This window comes from Labrus mixtus, chromosome 6 (assembly GCF_963584025.1).
Source record: "Labrus mixtus chromosome 6, fLabMix1.1, whole genome shotgun sequence".
In the NCBI taxonomy this organism is placed as follows: domain Eukaryota; kingdom Metazoa; phylum Chordata; class Actinopteri; order Labriformes; family Labridae; genus Labrus; species Labrus mixtus.
In genome coordinates this window covers 12,824,264-12,847,377 of record NC_083617.1, presented here as the reverse complement: position 1 = coordinate 12,847,377, position 23,114 = coordinate 12,824,264, and the positions used below count along the sequence as shown (strand labels likewise).

The window sequence follows — 23,114 nt, the reverse complement described above, 5'->3', positions numbered from 1 at the left end:
TCAGTCCATACAGTTCAGAACAGACACGATGAAAGCAGTTTCTATAATTCACATTTTATTGCATATAGCTTACTTTAATCACTAAAAGAACTTAAACCCCTTGGGCATCGACCTTCCATCAGGCCCCAAAAACACTTTTCCACAATTTAATAGTCGAGGGTTTCCTTATTTGAATAAATAATCATTAATCGTGTTACCGAGTTAATATCAAAATATAATATGATACTATATTTATCGAGGATATGTTGGAATGTGGCCCCCGGGCCGCCAGTTGCCCACCCTTGGTTTAAATCAACTAATGTGGTCCTCCAGCGCCCCCTATCATTTATTATGCTCTCAGTATTAAACCAATCAGAGTCACGTTTGCTGACACGCTCTGAAAGCACGGAGAAACCTCCCCGTAGCTGATTGGCTGTTTCCCCCTCTCGCAGCAGACTACAAGGGGGTCTTGGCAAGGAGCGCGGAGGGAGGGGATATTTTAATGGCCGCCAGTAGCACTACAGAATACTAAAAGTCCAGATTATCCACTGTATTTAGACTACAATACCTACGGAAGCTTCTTGGTTACTCCTCTGCTGTGAGGTTTATTGTTCTGGAGGTGTATTACGTGTGCAGGTGTGTTTGTAGCGCCTTTTCTGCAGCGCTTCGCGGACTTTACCCGCTTGGTTTGTGCGCGGGTGTGAGCTCAGGCCTAGCCGGCTGGCTAACAAACAAGCGGACGTCCAGCTTGTTGAAAGGTAACAGTTTGTTCTTCTGGTCTTTAACTAAAAAAATGTTAATGCAGCAACTCTATATTGCAATGCACATGTTGAATTATATAATACGAATTAAATGAAGAAAAAAAATCAGCATTGTATCCAGTCGGGTGTGAAATGTAAACATTGGGACTAATGTTAGCTCAGTGTGGAGGCTAACTGCTAATTGCTAACTTTACAGGAACTTTAGTAACAGGAGAAGGCCTAGCTGGGGTTAATCATCGTAGTTTAGTTAACTTACCTGCTTGAACGAGTTTTGGTTACGTGTCCAACGCTGATTTATTCTATAACTCATTTAGATCGCATTTGCTTCGTATCTTATTTATCATATAGCGACCGACGACGTTTTAAAAGCTTTGCAGTTTCAACTAGCGAGCTAGCCGTGATCATTTTGTGTGCTTCCCACCAGGAGTTGACACATGACTTGTGAGCCACCGTCAGGTTAATTAATCCAACCTTTTTCTACAGATTGTTGAGGGAACGAGTCCTCGCTTTTGCTGCGTCACATTTAAACATTACTGCAAAAATTCTGCAGTCTGCTGAACAGTGACATATGTTTACTTAACATGTGTGTGTGTTGTGTTGTGTTGACTCGTTTCTGCCTCTTTTCACAGGGAATATGTAACATATAGCAACCATCATGACATCCAGATTTGGTAAAACATACAACCGCAAGGGAGGGGAGGCTAACTCGAAATTTGAAGAGGTCTTTTCCAATAAAAAACCCACATTGACCACCAAATGGGGGGAGACCACCTACAAGGCCAAATTGGGGGCCAAAAGGCCTCTTTTAAAACCTGACACGTCTGACTTGCTGAAGAGACCCAGGCTTGAGGACAGTGACAATGAAGAAGACCCATTTGGGTTTGACAGTGACGACGAGGCCAAGACTGAGACCTCTCGCGGTGTGTCCAAGTCACAAGTCAATGAAGGGGATGTGAAAAAAATGACCGCAGTGCAGGCTGGTGGGGCCGTTGTTTCTTCTGCACAGGGATCTGCTAGCTCAGTAGCCATGTTCACAAGTAAGTAATCAATATTGACTGTACACGTCTATTTATCTGATGTCAGAACAGACAATTTACTACCCAAAGCTTACCTTCCTTTTCAGTATTTGTCTCTGCATTTTAGTTCATTGATGGTCTGCTAGCTATTTTGTTGCAGCTGATATATTTGATCATCTTAAATATTCTTTATTCACAGGCAAGCAAACAACTGAAGTGAAGGCTGTCAACAATAACCAGTCCTGTTACAAAAGTACATCAGATAGCAACCAAAAACCTGCATTCATGGACTCTTTGTCTAACACAGTCCCCTCAAAGGATCACAGCTTCGCCGTGTCTCAGAGGCCCATTTACTCCTCTCTTAATAAAGACACTACTCTTAAATTGGCCACTGATGCACCAGGTGGAAGCAGAGACTTCCAAACCTCTTCCTCATATGACGGACTACCATCAGAAGAGATGAAAAGTGATGCGCAAGAGCCTCCACCAGAACCAGTGGACAACCTTCCCCCCTCCCCATTTACCCTAAGAGCCTCAAACTGCAAGAAGTACCTGCGGCCCAGCAAGTCTAACACGATGTCTTCTGAACAGGCGGAGAGCAACAGCAACCAGCCCACCGAAAATGCCCAAGATAAACCCAAGAGTGTCCTTTCTGCTGGAGCAAGTAGTACTGCTGTCAATGCTAAACCAGCAGCTAAGCCTGCAGCTAAGCCTGTGGGCAGGGGTGGTGGAAGGGTACGGGACTACACGGTTTTGCACCCTTCCTGTCTGTCTGTGTGCAATGTCACCATCCAGGATTCAATAGAGCGGAGTATTGATGAACTGGTCACTCCAGCTGCCCCTGCCGACCTTGGAGAAGCAGGTCAGATGAAGAAGAAGACAGATACTCCGCCACCAAAACCTACAAGGTATGTCTGCGTTCTGGAGCGTATTATTCTAAATGTCGTCTCTTGAATCATGCGCTCAAACACGGAACGTGTCATTTTAACGGGCGATGAGGACATGCAACTCATAGTAATTGTAACTCATTACTTTTGTGCCATGTGTCACAATTCAGGCATTAGCAGGTTTGCAAGTATTCAAATTTTAGTGCTCAATAAAATGGGCCAGCCACAAACCATTAACGTATGTGTCAAAGTAAGTAGTGTGCTAACCCACACGATCGATTAAGGTGCATCTTTGACCTCATGGTTTTCTACTCCACTGAAATCACCAGAATGACTGATGGTTTGATGGTTTGAGTACATCTTCTTTCATATGCTGAAGAGTATGGATACTGTATTGTAGGTATAGGGCTATATATTGTTCTCTAAAATCCTGTCATTAAGGTTATCTTATGAGGAATGGCATCGGCATATAGAATTAATTGGAAGTGGTTTTCAAGTATTATTACTTGGAGTGCTGAAAGCCTTTTTTTGAAAGCTTGCACTTAACATACATTTACATAGCCACTTGCTGTTGAAGTCTTTGTTTTTATGCCTATGTGACATGCAGACCTGCCTGGGTATCTTCCCATCAATATTGTTCCACTTTGAGTGGAGTGCAGAAGACTAGAAAAGTGCCATACATGTCCTAATTCATTTACCATTTCCATCCCCTTCAATGATGATGAATGTTGAATAGAAGAAGTTTCTTATTTTTAATTTCTCTGTCTTGTTTAGCTAATTGTAGACGGACAGAAAGTCGTGTTTTTAGTTGTACAAATTTTGGATCTTGACAAGTCTTTTTTTTTTTCTTGACTTGTCTTGCTTCAGTTTCCTCATTACTATCACGGTCTCTTTAAATCAACACAAACAATACAAACAAACAAACAACAACAACAACAAAAAAATCCCCTCTGCTTATTGTCCCAGGTTCAGACCCACCCAGACTAAGACCAAGAAGACCAAGACTGAGACCAAACTAGAGTTTTTTGGCTTTGAGGACAAGGACCAAGGGGCCGAGGAGGGTCCCGATGGTGGCATAGCAGGCAAGAGCAGCTACAAGATCAAGTACTTTGGCTTTGACGATCTGAGCGAGAGTGACAGTGATGATGAGAGTGCTCAGGCTAAAGAGAAGAAGGCAAAGAAAGCGGCTGCAGCCCTAGCAGCGCTGAGCTCCGGTGTGGACAGCCCTCATACCAGCGACTCTCAGGACAGCCAGGCCAGCAGCAATACAGGTGAGGAGATTATTCAGACAACTTTTATTTGACTTATAATATACTATGTTCAGTTATATTGGTATTATAATAAAGATGTATTTTGAAGTAATTGTAACCTAAATCAACATCAACATTGTGTTTTCTTCAACAGATACTTTTGACTTCTCTGATGACTCCAGTCCTGGTGGCCCTGAGGGGCAAAAAGGACGACCAGGGAAACCAGGTGACAAGTCTAAAGACTGTGGCAGTGGATTCAAAAAGATCTTCAGTGGACCCAAAAAGGTAATTGAGCATGCTGGAATCTGTCTTTGTGTTTCTTTAACTGCTTTAATTAAGCGATAGCTTTGTCCACCAACCTGCTAAAATGAAAATCCTGCTTTATAAAGACTTACAAAAAAAAGATTTATAAAACAAATACCTAAAAATAGGCTAAAGGAGGCGATAGAAATTGAGCAAGGGGGCGGAAACTAAGCTAAGATGAAACCTTATTATATGGTCTTAATTTTATTCTATGTTTTTGCACTAAAGTTTCAGACTTGAGGCGTGCATGCTCAGTACAACACATGCTACGTTTTCTTCTCTGCAACAGGGTCAATGTCAATGTTAAGACTGGTGAGAAGTCTGCAGAGGCTATATATCTTTGCAGAACCTAGCTATCAATCTATTGATTTTACTTTTTATGAGCTTGCACTGGTAGCTGAGAGGTCGACTATTCATTTGACTAAGGAAGTAACTCAAGTGTAACACAGCAACCTTTTGGATCAACTACTGGCTGGGCTTTATATTTGCATCTGTGGCTGGTCAGATGAGGCCAGTAGCCTGCTGGTCGCTGAGCATTACTGAGCATGGCCATCTCGAAACAGAGAGGAGGAGAAACATGATGTAACTTTCATAAACTTTGATCATAAGCTTTAAAAAAAATGTTACATTCTGAATTATGTGATTGATGCTAATTAACATTAACATCTTTTACATGCAGTCTAAGTATATACTGTATAAAACGATGATCATGTACAGTATATATGAGACATGCATATAATGTAGTTTGAATACAAGAATCACAAATATCTTAATGATTATCGGTTTGAAAATAAGAAATTTGACAATATTTATACTAGGGCTGAAAGATATTGGGGGGGGGGGGAAGGACATCGCATTGTTTTGTCTTTCTTCATTGTGTTTACTTTTCTTTTTTTAAACACCATATTTCCTCATAAACTTAACAAATAAACTTGTTGCTTGTTATTGTTTTACTCAATGTCATCAAGCGTTTTTAATGATGTTCAAACTTAAGTTAAGATCACAGTGTGCCCTTCAGGTGTAGCTGCTAAGAGTAAACAATCAGCGGCACATCTGCTCCGTTAACGACCCATACGTGTGGCCACAGCATTAATGAGCTGATACCTGGTAGCGAGGAACACTCTTAATTTAAATCTGCCACGCGCAAAGACGTGTCTGCTTGGGTATGTGACAGCAGCAGCGTCTCCTGTATGTCTACATTTTACATGCAGGGAAAACACAGACCCAGCATGCAAAACATTCTGTAAACACTGAATGTGGCATCAGACAAACATTTATTGTTAACAAGTCATGGAAACGAGAAAACTGGCAACAACAGATAAGTGGCAGATTGATGTGCCTCAAGCCTGGTGTATACTTCTGTGTTGAATGTATGCCGTAGCTACACAGTACTGGCCAACACCCTCATGAGCACTACATACTTGCATTGTCTGCTAAACTCTGCCTACATTAGTTGGCAGTGCGATTTCTGTTTGCTGTTTTTTGGTTATGCCACATTTTCTGCTTGTTTGTGGAAACCATGGTAACTGAGACTGAGCGTACTATTTTGGTGGTCGGAGCTGATAAATATTGAGCAGCAGTTGATGAAACTTGCTCTTATCGATCTTGCTTCTACAGAACTTTTTAAAATGCTGGCAATACCAGAAATGTTGTAAATGCAGTAAACCCCTGTAATAACCACCATATTTATTGCAATAACTCTTCTTTGATCTGTAGTATTTTTTTGTATTGCTCACATTTGCCCTGTTTTTCTAGCTAGTTCTGCTAGTGTGTTTTTGGATTATGTGTGATCTATCTTCATAAAGTGTGTATTTACTATTTTTAGATCATGAACAAACTCTGCAAAATGTCTTAGTGATATAAAATTTAAGTGTGCAATGTGTCATTTTGTGGAACTGTTTTGCTTTGGGTCTGTTGTGCTCCCCACTGAGGCGGCTGTTGTCTCAGTCTATCATCTAGATTGCAGTTTGCAATATTTATGTGTTCAGTTGTTTTAATTCACAACAATAGCGCAGGCTGTGTTACAATGGCGATACATTCATTCTTTATGCATATACTTTTTGAACGTTGAACTTTTAGCTGTTTATTAATAAAGCAAATAATTGATATAGACCACTATCATCATATCAGGTGTAATGCTGCGTTTTCATTAAGCTGAATAAATTCTCCTTCCTCCAGTCGCCTGCTAAAGCTGTTTACAACGCTCGCCACTGGAACCAACCTGAGCCCGAAGAGATACCTGTGCCTCCACTTTCTCGGTCTCAAACTGCTCCGGTAAGACCTCTCTCTCTCTTTTGGTGGTCTTTGTCATGTAGTCAAACATTATTAAGCTTTGAAGTTTTTAAAACTGCAGTAAAGGCACACTTGGTGGACTGAAAGATGGTGAAAGTTCTCTTTGGAAATGCATTTCATTCTTTTCCTTCACAAATCAGACAAACCATCCAGCAACGCATTATGTAAAGCCAAAGCCAACAGCTTGAGCCATTTGTTTACAGAATACACATTCTCAACCGTCCTCAATTCATCATATTGTTTATTGGTCTCTAAGTAGTCAACAGTTTTGTTGAGTTGCTTTAATTAGTCTCTCTCTGTAAACAAGGAGTTATTTTCTCTGACAAGTGAACCTGAGATTACTTGTACAAACTGTGTTGACTCCCCTCTATGGAAATAAATGTTTATTCAGACAAACTAATCAGAGCTTAGCAACTGGGATTTGCAAGTTGTTTTTAAACTTTGCACTAACTCATCTGACATCTGTTAACAACTCTTATTAATGACCCGTGTGCTTAAAAGACCGTTCAGCTGCGGTAATTCTTGCTGATGCATCATTAAACAGATTTTGTATCAGTATAGTATGAGCTACATTTCTCCAACCTATTTCATTCCCTAGGCCGTTTTACCGAGCAGCAGCAGCAGCAGCAGCAGCAGCAGCAGCAAGGACAGCAACTCCCATAAAGATGATGGCCTGTTCAAAGCTCCTCCACCGCCGCCCAAAGTCACAAAGTCGGAGACCCTCCCCACGCGACTCAACCAGGATATTGTCACTGCCCTCAAATGCAGAAAGGAGCACAAGGAGGTGAGAGTGGAGTGTATAGATGTTTTTAGACTTCTGCTGAAGAACAGGAGGGAGAGGAGGCACTGTTTGTTGTTTTTTTTGCATCTCCCATAAAATCAGGAATAAGAGTCGCACCGGTATATAAGACGCACCCTGTTTTGAAGGTCTCAGAGAGAAAAAAAAGTTTAAACTGTCTTCCTGCGTGACGATTTATATTGTGTTCAGCAATGTCTACAACGCGCATTTTCTGTGCGGCTGTGTCGCTATTTTAGTTCTGTCTGTTTTCACTTTCGGGAGTTTGCGCTCCTACTAGCTACAGTACAGTAGTCGAGCTGCAGGGAAAGTTGTGAGGCACAGACTCCTAGCTTGCAAGTCGTTCTGCCCGACTCCGCTGGTCACTCTTTAACTGTAATATAGGACTCTTTAAATCAAAAGAAGACTCCACAAGGTTTATTTACGGAACAATATACCACATTTTTCTGTAAATGCATGATTATGACCTCGTGAGGGAGAAAATATGTGAAAAAAGTTATGCAGCCAGCCTGGTCTGTGTCGCCGTCTTTCCCAGCACAGCGTGCAACCAGCTTTCAATACACGGGGAATGGGGATGGGTTTTCAATGGCATCAGGTCGCAGTTAGTGGCTGCTGCACCTGCGGTTATGACGGCGCGTTTTTCAGTATTTTATACTGGTATATTGGTCGCACTGGTGCTGGCCAACTTTTAAAATGAAATTTCTTATACAACGGATTTTACGGTAAATGCTTATTTGTGTGTTTGTTTGTTTTAACTCCTTTGGGTTGCAATCAACTGTGAAGCTGTATTTTTTTCTTATTCATCCTCATCCAGGCTCCACACAGGTTAAAGAATAAAGGGATAGCATTCTTTTGTGACATGTCATGGCTTACTTTGGTTTACATGAACCCTATCGTGGGTTAGAAGCAGCAAAGAGGACAGGTGCTGTTAAATTAAACTCCCATACATCTTGTGTCTTCCGCCTATTAGCCACCGCACTCCCGAGGTAGAATAGCTTCAGCAAAGCTGTTTCTACACAGTAGTGATATCTTTAAACCTCCTGGGTCATACTGAGAGCACACAAAGCACGACTTTAGATACTGGAAAACACACTGAGTCAATGGCTGATCAGTCCCCAGCTCCCCATGCTGGGCTGTTGTTGATGATGGGTATTAGCACAGTAAGCTATCGCTGCAAATGGAACCAGTAAAGAGGAAATTTGAACAATGAGTGCAGTTCTCTGGCTGTGTTTGTGTAAAGCTGATTGTGTCTCTGGACAGATGCACAGCTTCCCAATTAACTGTAATTAACCCCCTTCCCCTTCCACCAGCTGTACACGGTGGTGCAGCATGTGAAGCACTTCAACGACGTGGTGGAGTTTGGAGAAAATCAGGAGTTCACCGATGATTTTGAGTACCTGGAGACGGGGCTGAAAAGCAGTCAGCCTCTCAACACAAGATGCCTTAGGTGAGTGGAAAACACACTCAGATCTGCCTTTGATTGGCTTTATGCAGTCTGCTCTGATAGATTTTCTTTCAAGTTGCATGTTGATGATACTAGTTTGTACCAAGTACCTCCCTCGGTTGATTGATTGATAAAAGCACCTTCCACCTTACGTTAGTGAATGTAATCTATAATCAGCCGGTTTATAGAGGAGCAAAAGGAGCAGCTGCTTCAGTTGATCAAAGTTGTCCTGAATGAAATGAAATGAAATAATAGAATATTATTCTCACACAAAGCAGCAAAAGGTAGCGAAGTGAAAAGAGAAACTGATATGCCATATTTAATATTCTACCACTGACGTTAACAGTATGTTTGGATAAAGAATCTGCCCCTTCTGTGTTTTATTCCCATTCATACAATTTTTTTTTTTCATTTTTTACTAGACAAAAAATGAGAACCATAGAGACAGCATGTGTACACATATTGTCCTTCCTTTCTGCTCTAATGTTTGTGTGTCTCATTTCTATTCCCATCTTTTGTTGGGGGCGATTCACAAGATAAAGCCTGTTTTTCTGTAGTCTGACGGAGCACAAAGTCATTCCATTGTGAAAATTGAATCCACTCAGGAGAGACAGCTTTGACTTCAGAAAAGTTTCAGGGAGTCCAGCCTCCCTTTTTATAGAATGTTTTTCAGTTCTATTTGAAGAAAGAAATGGGTAAAAAGTGAAGAAATCAAAGAAAATACCAAACAGAACATATCTGAGATGGAAATCACAAATATTGATACAGTTTTTCAGAGAAGCCAGAGACACTTTCCTATCTCATTCATCTTGGCCTTTAGCAAAAGACTGATATTACTGATGTGAAATGTTTGACCCATCATATCTGGTATTCTCCGTTTCTCTTCCTCTCTCACCGCTGCAGTATTATCAGCCTGGCCACACGGTGTGCCATGCCTGGTTTCAGGATGCACCTTCGGGCCAGAGGGAAAGTGGCGCAGGTCTTCAAAATGCTCAGTGATGCTCCACAGCACCCGGTCAGTAAAACTCTCTTTAAAAAAGAAAAGAAAATGAATGACCATTGATAATACATTTGCAACTTAGAACTTGCAAAGTAGTAACTGTTGTTTGTCAGGTATAGAAATGTTCTCTGTTCAACATGCATGCCTGAATTTTCAGGACACACATGTCCCTCACAGTCGAAGATATAGGATTTTTTTAGACAGATACTAGGCAGAGAAAAAAAACAATACTTATGTATCGGCTGATTTTTACAGATAGATAGATAGATACGGATTTATTTTGTTGATCCCTCAAATGCAGTTATCATACACCTCGGGAAAAGATATATAACGAAGACAAGATGGTGACTCAACTGGAAAGTAACTGCGCATGTACGTTTATCACAGCTTGACACTCTGGAGGGTGTTAATGCTTGTTTTAATCCATATAGCCCACCCTGCTGGTGTAATACAGTGAAACTCAAATGAAATGCTTCGCTCACAATAAAATACAGTCAAGTGTGCTGTAGAGTTTGATCAATTTTTCATGACATGTTCCTGCAACCGTGTGCACCTGAGAAGGTATAGGCTGTGCACGGGGTACCCTGTTGGCCATTTAGATAAAAAATAAATGCTTTTCGATCGGTGACTAAATCTAGTTATATCAGAGATAAAATAGCCAATACCGGTAGTCACTTGATGTGCTCATATCAGCAGATATTATCAGCTGGCTGAATAATCAGTCGGGTTCTACACAGTAAAGAAACATTTGTGCCTGTAACAAATGTGTGTGTCGATGTAGCAAGCGATGACATTGTAAATCCTGGTGTCATGCTTCAGAGCAACTCTATAAAGAAGTTTTGCTCCAGTCAATCTGAGCAGCATGATCTTTTCTTTAATAACTTGCTCAACACCTCTGCTATATTTACAAATGCACAGGGTGTTTGACTTCTACATGCCTGAGGGTCATATAAGTCAACTTTCCTTTTAATAATTATGTAGAAGTGAAAGCCTGGAGGTGTTAGTAAAGCTTCTGTCATCTTTGAAGTGTAACCTTTCTTATTCTGCTGTATATCTAGTGAGAACTTTCCTTGTTGCACAGAGGCGTAAATTACTTAATTATCCCCACAAGCCCTGTTTGTTAACTTGGACAATGCTGCAGAAAATGCTCATGGGTGTCAGATTTTTCTTGCCTGTCCAAAGGTCTGACCTTTTGTACGCTCAGCACCACCTACACCTCGTTGTAAAACTTAGTCTTTGTTCTGTCAGAACCTCGCTCTCTGCACGGCGGCCCTGATGTACATTCTGAGCCGGGATCGTCTCAACATGGATCTGGACAGGGCCTGCCTGGAACTGATGATCAAGCTGCTAGAGCTGGACCAGGACTACTCTGCCCACCAGGATCAGCTCACCGCGAAGGAGGTGGAAAAGGTCAAGGAGAAGATCAGGAAGCTGTGCGAGACGGTGCACAACAAACACCTCGACCTGGAGAACATCACGGTGGGTTGTCGTGGAATGATGAATTAAACATGTTTCACCTCCGAATATACCTCCCAAAAATCTTCTCATGGGTGTTACCATTTTTATTTAGTTATCTATTTCAAAATTCATAAATACTTGGTTAACTTTATTGAATACTTAAAAAAAAAAACCTTGAGTTCATTAAATAGAGGCCAAAATGCACCTCAATCTCATTTATTCATGTTCCTGATTTCAAATATGAACCTTTTTGTATAAGATATTACATTATATAAAAGGAGAGTTGCATTTGATGTTCTAATCGTACTGATTGTGATCCTCAAGATACTGTAAAATCCAGAATATAAGTCACACCACTTTATAAAACACTGGTAGTTTTGAAGGTTTCCTAGAAAGAAAACCTTCTTTCTAGGAAACCTTCCTGCGTGATGATTTCTATTGCTTTCGGTGAAGTCCACCACGTACAGTTTGTGTACAGCGGTTTCACTCTTTTATGAACAACTGTTTTTGCTTTGTGTTGTTTGCACTCCTACGAGCTACAGTACGGTAGTTGAGCTCTCGGCCAACGGTAAAAGTTGTGAAATACCGAGAGCCCGCGAGTCATGCTGCCCGACTCCGCTGGTCACTCGTTAACTTTAATCTAGGACTCTTTCAATCAAAAGAGCACTGCACAAGTTTTATTTCCTGAACAATATGCCAGATTGCTTTAAATGCATGAGGAAAGAAGTAAAGATGTTAAAGAGTAGCGCAGCCAGTCTGGTCTGTGTCGCTATGTTTCCCAGCACAGCTTGCAATACACAATGAATGAGCATGCATTTTCAGTCGCGTCATCTCGCGCCGTTCCGTGTGTGATGCTGGCTGCTGCACTCTCCGTAATGACAGTGTGTGTGTGTCAGCATTTTATACTGGTATATTGGTCGCACCGGTGTATAAGATGCAGCCAACTTTTAGAGGAAATAATAGGTATTAAAAGTGCGTCTTATACAGCAAAATTTACGCGAACAGTTTTATTATGTAGAAGTTATTATTAAATATTTAAGGTGATCCCATAAAGATTAGTCTGCTGGACTCCTACGTTGTCTGGGTCACAAATGAATTGTTATATAAAGCCATACATTTCTTTGTTTTCCCTCCTTATGTATTAATTAGTTATTAACATAAGGTGCTTTTGTTTCCTTATTGCTCAGTTTATATGGACAGAAGGTCGAGAGTAAAATATATTTATACCAGCTGTAGACCTGAATAAAATACAATATTTATACTATTATGTGTAGGTTTTACTAGTTTTTTTTCCATTGTAGACGGGCCACCTTGCCATGGAGACGTTGCTCTCTCTCACCTCCAAGAGAGCGGGTGATTGGTTCAAAGAAGAGCTCAGGCTGCTGGGAGGTTTGGATCACATTGTAGACAAAGGTAGGTGTGTGTATGGGATGCATGGTACATCATAAGCTGTAATAAGTGGGCGGTTTGTAAGACTCTATATTTATGTATACATGCAAAGATGTGCTTTCTAAGTTCAAGTGTCACAGCTGCTCACTTTCATGTCGCCATCCTGGATGTGTAGTGATCAATACGGTGTTTGTGTTGTGATGCCACAGTTAAAGAGTGTGTGCAGAACCTAAGCCAAGAGGACGACAAGGAGAACCTGGTGGCGTCTTTGTGGGGGGCAGAGAGGTGTCTGAGAGTGCTTGAAAGTGTAAGTACCGCTCTGTAGTGTTCTCTCACCCAAAGTCAGGACAAAGTGAAACTTCAGGGCAAAAGTAGAGTTGTGAATTTGATGAAACTTTTCCATTGTTTAAACACTGAATGTCACTCATGAACCATCAAATTTGACATGTCAGTGATCAAACGTGAAAGTCTTCCCTCTCATTCTCTCTTTCTGTACTACTTTCAGATCTTTCAATGATCCGTTCCCCTCTATTGATTTTATTTCTCTTTCATTTTCTGCCAACAGGTGACAGTTGCAAACCCAGAAAACCAGGGTTACTTGATCGCCTACAAAGACTCGCAACTTATTGTCTCGTCCTCCAGGTGAGCAACACATACAGCTTGCAGCTATTATTGACTGGACACAGACACTTTAGACACCGACTGCTATAACAACAGCTCATTCAGTCTACTTAATCACAACACTATTGTTCCTATTGTGTAAAATGATATCATGATTATTTATGTTCATGTCTGTTAATGAATACATTTTGTTCTTAGGAACACAAATTAATAATTAGAAAAGTATTAACCTAAAAAAGACAACAACATAATTAGCACCCTGATCAGCATAAATGTCAGCATTGGAGCCAGTTAGGATTACTAAACCGAGGATTAAGCTTGGATTAATGTTTCTGTATTTCTGGACACGAGTTAGCAGTGTGGGTCGTGTCTGTGGTTAATCTGCGTTTTTAAAATCTCATCTTCATGTTAATGTTGTCATCCTTCCTCCTCTCCCCCCCCCCCCCCCCCGGTACATTTTTGTCTGGCAAACTGTTTCTGCCATTTGACTTGCTCAATATATTCTCCCATTATTCTGTTTTTCTCTCTCATCAGAGCTCTGCGGTACTGTGAGGATATGATCCAGCGGTACAGCAGGGCTTTGAACAACAGCTCTCTGTCAGTGTCAAGTGCTGCACTGCCCCACTGCAGCTTCAGTAACGTGGGCAAGGCGGTGGAGGACTGCATGAGGGCTGTCATAGGAGTACTGCTCAACCTCACACATGATAATGGTACTCTCCATTACTCCTTTATGTTTCTTTGTTCTGTGTTCGATGATTTGATCTGGTATTTCTGGAGCTGAGCAGAAAAAAATCAATATCATAGCTTACTGTTTTTCTGATGTTATACATAAGAACAGTGTATGGTTAACTGCATTAAACATAATAAACAACATAATTTTATGACCCTGCTTACTTTGTAATATTTGGATGTATAGTATCAGTGGAGGGGTGTATTTCTATTCATTTGGTTGTGAAAAGTTCAGTTTCTTTAAGGATTACAAAATGAAATATTTAGGTCGTCAGCAGGGAGTGAAAAAGTAGTTGCACAACTTAACAATGATGTCATGTTTGTCTGCAGAGTGGGGAAGCACAAAGACAGGTGAGCAGGAACAGCTAATAGTAACAGCTTTGAATTGCATCCTTCGAGTCCCACGCTACATCCCACAGGAGCAGCGCTTCGACGTGCGAGTACTGGTAAGGCACCTTTGAACACAAAAACGATATTTAAAAAAAAAAAAACCTATACAAGATATGTGTTCAGTCTGTGCATGGTTATGCCTGTGCCTATGTGTGTGACTTATTTGAGTATTCTGTCGTGTGTACCAGGGTCTCGGTCTGCTAATTAACCTTGTGGAGTACAGCTCCAGAAACCGCCACTGTCTGGTGGACATGGAGTTCAGCGTCGACGACACCTGTCTGGAAGACAGCCTGATGCAGCCGGCCGACCCGACACAAGTTGACACAGCAGCAGAAGCTTCAGCGTCAGCACCGCCGAGCACAGCTGAGACTCAGGGAGACGGGGCTGACAAGCCCAAATCCACCGGTGCATTGGCTGCTCTGGTGAAGGTAGGAAGTGTCTATGACTCATTTAATATTATAGTGTTTTTTTATGGAGGGGGGATTTCTTTTTGTTGTTTTGGCTACAAGAGGATATGATTTCTTTTGAAGTAACTTTGTGAGCAGTCATGTGGAAAAATCAATGTGGCCTTTTTTCCCCTCTCTCTTCAAAAGATTCTTTGTGTTTTATGAACAGTTGAACCGGTGTTTCACCTGTTTTCCCAGAGCGACAGTTGAAACATCACTCTCGTACACTGATTAATATGGATGATGCTGTTATGCTGTATCATCATTTAAAATTCCCCCCCTGTGCTGTATAACCCACCACAGCCCTGAGGTGTAACCTGCGGCGCATTTTAACTAAATGCAAAGGTCTGAAGACGCATATTTAAGTAATAGCCGAGTGCAAATCGATGCATAGTCACTTGAGGATTGGAGTTTGAAGATAAAACTGTCATTATTAATGTTGTTCTTCATTATTAATATGACTTTTTTACCAAAGTCCTTACCCAACCGACTCATTAGCGTTCTGTTTTTTGAAAGCTTAAAAGGAACCTGGGAGAGCAAATTGGTCATTAACTTTAAAATTACCTTTCACTTTGAATACTTGGACACTTCTTGCAGAGTTTTTGGCACACCTTCTTTCTGTTTGACCTTGCCAGGAGGAATACCGTAACGATCTACTTAACTGCTTTTCTCTCCTTCCCTTTGAATGGTTCAAATCTTGCACATTTTGTCGAGAGCTCACATATTTTTTTGAACGTTTTTCCCTTCTAAATCGTAGTTCTTCCTGGAGAGGGAGCGTGCCGCCATCCTTGCTGAGGCTAAGACTGATGACCTCATCAGCGAGGCGCCCAAGCCGGCGCTGGACAAAAGCGGCGAGTGGCAGGAGACGTCGGGAGAGATCCAGTGGGTGGCAGCCGAACCCAACGACAGCCAAACGGAGAATAAAGAGAGCGAGAAGAAAGAGGAAGAGGATGAAGAGTTGGACCTAAATAAAGGTAGACATGTTTGTTTGAAGGTGTGTTTGTGTGGGTTTTAAAAGGGAGCTGTTTTTAGCTTGGGTTAAAAAATAGTCCCGATAAATGTGGTTGATGTTACAGCTCTTCTCCCATGAAAACAGTTTTTAAACATGAAATACTTCTGCATTAAGCTGGAACAGATATGTAGGCCGTATTTAGGGTCCATAAAACTGCACTTCACCACTAGATGACAAAGTCTTTACAGATGTACCCGCTACAGGAGAGCAATTTGTCAGTCAGTCCTGTTATGACTGCACTATAAACATGCATTTTCACATATTTTGATCATTTATTAATGGTTTTATTTCCAGCTTTAAACTCAATATTCTACATTCTCTTATGTTTTATGGAAGAGTCTATATTGGAAATAAATGTTTGTGCATAATTTCTCCAATTAAAAAAAAAAAACAGACAATGGAATGACACAACTGCAACCACTGAATGTGTATGAGTTGTTTCTTGAATTGTTTATTTTGTATGAATCAGTAATGAAGTGATTTATTCCCAGTAAAGCAGTGCACACACAGTTTTGTTCGTAAATACAAAACCTCTTTTCTTTACTTGCTCGTCCTTTCAGCGTGGTCTTCAATAAGCACAATAAAACAGTTGGGACATGTTGGCACTATTTACTAATGTTTTAGCCACACTGCAGATTGTTGGGTAACTGAGCGGTGAATTAAGGCAACAACAAAAAAAAAAGTTCTCTGGGGATTTGAAACCGGGTTCTACTCAGCAGTTCTAGCATGAAAGTTTGCAACCTTCTCCTCCAAAAGAGGCAGTATGTGTTTATTTCTTTAATCTTTTTTTGTTCCTTCTCCCTTGTGTTTGCTGTAGCTCTGCAGCATGCAGGCAAGCATATGGAGGACAGTATTGTTGCCTCCTACACCGCTCTGCTGCTGGGCTGCCTCTGCCAGGGCAGCCAGGTGAGAATATCAGACTTACACAGGATATGATTGCAGCTTCTTTTTTCGTTATTGAGTGTTAATTTTGGTTGCTCACACACCTTTCTCTCCCTCTCAGGTAAATGTGACTACTGTGAGAGAGAATCTACCTAAAGGGGATTTCTCCATTATGACAGAAATGCTGAAGAAGTTCTTGAGTTTCATGAACCTCACTGTGAGTATGACCCAACGTTCTGTCGTCTGCGTTGTGATACTGTCACCAGTATGATAAGAGAAACTAGACATATAAACTGGTTTAAAGTGAAAGACTACACTGATTTAAAAATATCAAACATAGACAGTACATCTCATAGATAACAGAGACTTGTCCCATCAGACGTGTTTTTTTTTTTTGGTAAATCTAAAAATGTTGGTGTGATCGTAAGCTCCAGGCAAACTACATTGAAGTAACCAAAAGACCTTTTTAATTGGATCCGTTGAGCAATAACACAGTTTTTTGTTCCGGGATGAGTCTTGGATCAAATACACTAATTCTCAGACAGTGATTCTGTACCGCAACAAATCTAAATGCAGTGTTTGCATCCTTTTCTGCACAATGACTGAGCGTCTTACAGAGTAAATCCTGCAATTTGGGGAGAGATGGAAGCTTTTATTTCTGTTTATTTCATTAACACAGAGAGTGCAGAATGCTTAATGTCTGAAATGGTTGTGAATGCATGTATTTGAAGAGGCTCTGTGATTGTCACTCATTTGAAAGTACCTCTCAGCAGCTTATTAGCCAGTTTCAAATGTCTCACACAGCCTGGAGCGGCACTCGACTTACACAAACCACTGTACTATGATCAATAAATTGTTATCAATTAAGGATGGCTCGGCTGCATCCAAGCATCGTCATTCAGGCACTCGTATAAATGATTATTTAAAAAATAATTCAAGCATTTATGTTGAAGTGAGGAATTTCAGTCACAGTTGTGCAATTTGCAGAAGCTTTGAATGTGATTCATCCCTTCAGAACTGCCGACTGGAACCATCTGGTTCATAAATATCACGAACAGAAGCTCAACAAGGCGTCGCTGTTAAGGAGTTAAAGAGATTTGCAGCCTCACACTCTTGTTTCTCTGTTGTCTCCTCACACAGTGTTCAATGGGCACCACAGGACAGAAGTCCATCTCGCGGGTCATCGACTACCTGGAGCACTGTTAATAGACAGCCAGACAGACGACTCACACTCTGCACATTAAAGGGATCCCAGGCTACTTTGATACCCGCCCCTCACAGACAGGAATAACAAGAGGGTCAGTGGAGGTTAAGGCAGCAATCCCATAGCTACACCAGATCACCCAATGAATTCTCACCCATAGAGGCATCCCTCTGGAGCACAGCCTGAACCAAAGCCCTGCTAGCTCATGCTTATGTAGGTTCCAAACTACTCACTCTACAGTCAAGAGTCGGATCCAGATTCATCCTCAGGTAACTGGGAATCGGACAGAGGCAAGGCTGAAACTCAAAATAATCAGTTGAATGTCAAGTATTAAGATGGACTGAAAGCTCTTTCTGAAACAGTCCTAAAGGTTTGATGCTAACGGGCCCCCCCTGAGGGCCGAATCTCCTGTCCGCCGCCTGGTCTCGATTCCTGGACGCTCAGCAAGAGAGTGAACCTCCCCGATTAGATTTCACGGATCATTACATTTTAATCTCTTCTCATCCACATCAAAGCCAAGGGGTGAAATCATTGATAAGCATGAAAAAAAAACAATCACTTTCATGGATGTTAGAATGATGTCTTTATGTGTAAACTCGTGCAGAATGAATCTGAATGCGTTGGTTTGACGTACATGTTTGCATTTGGCTTGAATGTTTTAAGGGAAAGAGAGCCTTTTTTTTTTTTAAGCTTTTGTTTCAATGTTTTCACTGTGTCCGTTTATCCACTAAATGGTGAGTTTTCAAGACACATAGGCGTTCTCTTCTGTTTTTTGATTTGTATTATTTCACCACTTTCTAGGGCATTTTAAAAATCTGAATTCTGAATTATTTTGAAACGAAATCCAGATTTCAAACTTTGATCCGTTATTTGACTGATAATGACATTTAGAAGATGCTGTGCTAAACTAAGGATTTCTTTTGAGCTTTTATCAATTTGGACATATTTTAGTTTAGATAATTAAACCTTTCTTTAAATTATACATCATGAAATTACAATTGAAAACTCACAGGTATAACAGATGTGATGAATTACTACAAAATAATGGTCGTGCTTCCTTTTTGAATTTGTATTGAAATGATCATTTTAAATGTATTTAATTTAATGCTTTCTTTTCCTTTTGTAATTGAAAATGTTTTACCCAGCTTCACATCATGTGTCATTAAAATACGCCCCATGAGACACAGCTCGGTGGCTGGACAGAGTAAATATGTGACAGAATCAGCTGAATAGTTATGTCGGCTTTACTCCATGCAAACATACAGTAGATCTGTAGTCATGTTGGGGATCTCCTGATGGTTTCTTCATGTCCAGCCACATGTAGCTTCATGTTTTCCCTCTAATAGCATCATGATCTGTCTGTGTTGGACATCATGCATTAAGCTCCCCATTATTTATTCTTTTTAGTGTCATTTTTTAAAACTGATGCTGCCGCCTTGTACTGCTCACATGTACGATCACTGATTTGAACGACAGCCATACCTGTATAAGCAGATAAGTTAGATCTGGTTTTGTAGGGCTGCAGTGAACATCACTGCATCTGTGTTTACTGTTAATTACTTTGCAAATTTTCTGCTCTGAATGGTATTTTAGATTGTAAATACTCCTGTACATAGCAGTTAATGGACATTCAAAATGCTTAGACTACTTTTTTTCCCGAAGCTGATATTTTTATTTTATACAATATGTCTGAGTTTGAATTTGATGAAAAATTGCAGGAAGAGTGGAGAGAAAAAACCGTTTGTACTCGTTTTAAGGACATTTTCTTTGGTTACATGTAAATAATTGTATCTGAAAAAGAAAAGTTGATACTTTCAGTACACTCCCTATGTGTTTTTCTTTTTTTGAAACAAGACAAATGCTTTTGTTCATTTCCACACTGGTAAGTTCACCCTCTTTATGCATTCAGACTATGGGAGGAAAACATTTTACAATACTGAAGAGCTGTTTAGTGTTCCTTTTGTGCTCATGTATATATTGTAGCAGCAGCAGCTGCTGAATGCTAAACTTTCTATTCTCCGCTTGTGTCTGTGCTCGAGGCAACCCTACGAGGCTATAAGTGGAAGTGTGGAAGTGTGTATGTTGAGAGATGTGTGTGTTTCTGTTTCTTTCTCCTCCCTGACAAACTGGCTGCGATGGAGTTAGAGTCCAAAGCGTGGTCGGTATACTTAACAGCACTCCGTGGTGACAGCTTGTGGACACGGGCCCTCAGCCTGACTGACTGCTGCATAATGGAAACAAAAGAATCCGGTTGCACTTGCCTAGCAGAGAGTCAAACTTACAAATAGCTCGGGGAGTCTGGGGAGCGTAGTGAAACGTTATCTGCTAATACTGATTCCATGCAGGCGACAGCTGTGTCAACCATGATACATACACCAAGCGGGGACAAGTATGGGCTTTAAATGTGAAACGCCAGATGTGGCAACACAGGAAAACAAGTTTTGTAAACAGCACACCAATAACATGTAATTTTGTTTTAATGTCTTGTCTGGCAATGTGGAAATATGTGTTTGAACTGTGTGTGGGTTTTAAAACCCAAAGACAGGAAAACATTCTTGTAGTTGACAGCCACCTCAGCCTCCTCTTTACATTAAACATGACAGTCTTTCAGTTGTAGGGAGTCAGAGAGAGCGAGTGAGTGTCCCCTCCCTTGTGATGATCAGTGGCGAGGGAAAGAGTAAACAAGAGGTGGGTGGTGGGGGGGGATCTGCACCATTTCCTATATGTTAACAAGATTGATGGGATGTCCTCTGCTTAGAAAAAAAGGATGCAGAAAACAGCAGATTAGCTTTACTCCACCTGTCAGTCAGGAGCCTCTCAGTGAAGCAGCGCAGCCTGAGGGGCAGAACCGCAACTGAATTTCACAGCTTCACCTCCATTCATCCTCCCATCTCCCCCCCCACCCCGTCTTTCTTCAGACCTATTCCTTTTCCTGGCTCCACTCATTCGTCTTCTCCCTCTTCCTATGGGAACATGCTCTCTTACCTTTTTAGAACCAGTTGTGTTCTGGCTGCGGTGGGAGTGTTTGTTGCCAGATTCACTCAAGCGAAATGGCTAGATCTGATGTTTGTGTTGAGAGTTAAATGCTTGGTTAGTCTATGGGTGGAAATGTTTTTTTTTTATTTCATCTACAAGGTCTGGATGCCACTAGGTGGTGTGAGTACTCTCACAGCCTCTGACCACACAGCCTGTGCAGCTTAAGAGAAGTGGGCGCTGCACACAAACACTTATTTTTGTTTACTAGCGCACGCACACAGACACACGAGTATCGTCTCAGTGGTGTTGCCTGCTGATTTCCCCTCAAGCTGTAAGAACTCTGCCATCTTTGGAGCGATAAACGCACTCGTCTCGCTCATGCACACACACTCACTTGCACAACTCCTAAGAGTATTGAAACATTTATCAAGAGACTCAATCGTTGCTTTGCTGACCATCAACACCCTTATTCAGTGAATTTTATCAAGCTGTCAGAAGACTGAAACATTTAACCCCCTGTGTACCCGAACTTCAAACACAGAGGGGGAACGTGCATAAAAATTCATCTTTTAATTCTGCTCAGCTCCGAGTGCTTTCATGACAGTTATGTTTAAAAAAAAAAAAAAAACTTGGCTTTTAGTGGAGTTTGATTTCATGGCATGTTTAGTGTGTGTTATTGAACAGATGTATTTCTCAAGGACACATCTGTACTATACTTCTAAGTCAACTCGAAAGTGCTATATTTATATACGTTCTACCGTGTCAAAAAATTTGCAAAAGAGTAGGGATTATCTTTATATTTTGATCTTTTGATCAACAAACTACTAACCCCTCTTTTCAGAAAGAACGAAAATATGCAGTGTTGTCGGGCGGCTGTGACTCACTTGGTAGAGTCGGTCGTCTCTTTAAAGGAAGGTCGGGGGTTCGATCCCCAGCTCCTGCAGCCACATGTCCGATGTGTCCTTGGGCAAGACGCTTAACCCCAAGTTGCTCCCGCTGCCCCGATGAATGGGATTGGTTAATACGGTTGGTCACTTTACATAGAAACTTCTGCCATCAGTGTGTGAATGTGTAGCTGTGACCAGAGGTGTAAAAACGCTTTTATTAGTCAGAAGACGAGGAAAGCGCTTTACAAGCTGAAGTCCATTTACCATTTACTTGGTGATGCATCTTTAACTGTTTTAAAAACTTGCTATGACAGAAACGTAGCACATGTTTTTTATTAGATATTATTTTAAGAAAATGCAGACTGTCTTGATGATTACATGTGAGCAGTATTTGCATATTGTAACCAACCAGTGCATTTCTTACTTTGTATAGTGTTTGGTTATTTTCCTCCACTGCTGTTAAAACCAGTAACTTTTTTCCTCCTCCCTCTGACTCCTGCTCCTAAATTTGTACATCAGGACAGATTTAGTCAGAGTGTAAACGCTGAAGCTGAACTGAGCGTATTATCTCGAGACTGCAGGAGAACCTAGAACCAGCAGAGAGCATCAGTCTGTCAGCTCTGGAGTTTGCACTTGACCACACTGTGGAGTGTTGAAAAGGCCGCCAGCCTCTGATTTGTGTACAAGCTTTAGATTATGTTGCTTTTACCACAAAGGATTTATTCAAACAGTTTGTCCACCAGCGCTGCTTCTTTCTGCTGCCACAGCACACTGCGCTCTGCAGCCTAAATGGATCCTTTCCCTGGTGTCTTGTTTGCTCTCACACACACAAACACATTTGCAGGTATACACACAGGCAGCCAAGCATATTAAAAAAAAATACAAACGGGCCTGCAAACTCTATCATAGCGAAAGCAGTGGAAAAAGTACATACACATACATACACAACGAAACCAAGCCATTTTCGGCTCACGTGTGAGTGTAGCTTCTCTCTTTTTTTTTTCTTCTATCCAACCCCTTGAATCATTGAGTGGCAGGGCAGAAATACTCACCGGCCCATCTGTGTTGTGGGTGTGCGTGACCTGCACTCTAACGGATTGGCTTTGTCCACAGGCAAGCCAGATGACGAGCAGAGCAGAGCGGTAGTAGTACTACTCAATGCTACGTCTACCACCTTTCTCTACCCTCCACCTCAAGGCCCAGGCAGCCTCTTTGTGGCATCAGGGTTGAGACTGGAATACTGTTGTTTGCGGTCGGCAGGCTTTCTGTTTGCATGTACAGTATTATGTATGTCTATCCATCTGTGTATATTCATTAGGGCCTGAAGCATAGTGTGTGAATAAGTGTGTACTGTAAGGCAGCACAGGACAGTTTATTTGAGACTCCATTTCA

At 41.3% G+C, this 23,114-nt stretch overlaps 1 protein-coding gene across 2 annotated transcripts; it reads left to right on the top strand.

Annotated features, from left to right (window-relative positions):
• The first annotated feature begins 428 nt into the window (after nt 1-428).
• Nucleotides 429-19,681, top strand: wapla (WAPL cohesin release factor a). Of its 2 annotated transcripts, XM_061040034.1 has the most exons (20): nt 429-737; nt 1,370-1,777; nt 1,956-2,664; nt 3,610-3,914; nt 4,048-4,178; nt 6,375-6,470; nt 7,087-7,272; nt 8,595-8,731; nt 9,632-9,743; nt 10,977-11,207; nt 12,488-12,599; nt 12,785-12,882; nt 13,141-13,217; nt 13,731-13,906; nt 14,256-14,371; nt 14,504-14,743; nt 15,519-15,735; nt 16,591-16,679; nt 16,777-16,872; nt 17,796-19,681. In XM_061040034.1, the coding sequence occupies exons 2-20, from the start codon at nt 1,396-1,398 to the stop codon at nt 17,859-17,861; spliced, it is 3,576 nt and encodes a 1,191-aa protein (XP_060896017.1). In that variant the 5' UTR covers nt 429-737; nt 1,370-1,395; the 3' UTR covers nt 17,862-19,681. The 2 variants fall into 2 exon arrangements, with proteins under 2 accessions (XP_060896017.1, XP_060896016.1); XM_061040033.1 differs by lacking the exon at nt 429-737 and having other exon boundaries at nt 1,342-1,777.
• Nucleotides 19,682-23,114: the final 3,433 nt, after the last annotated feature.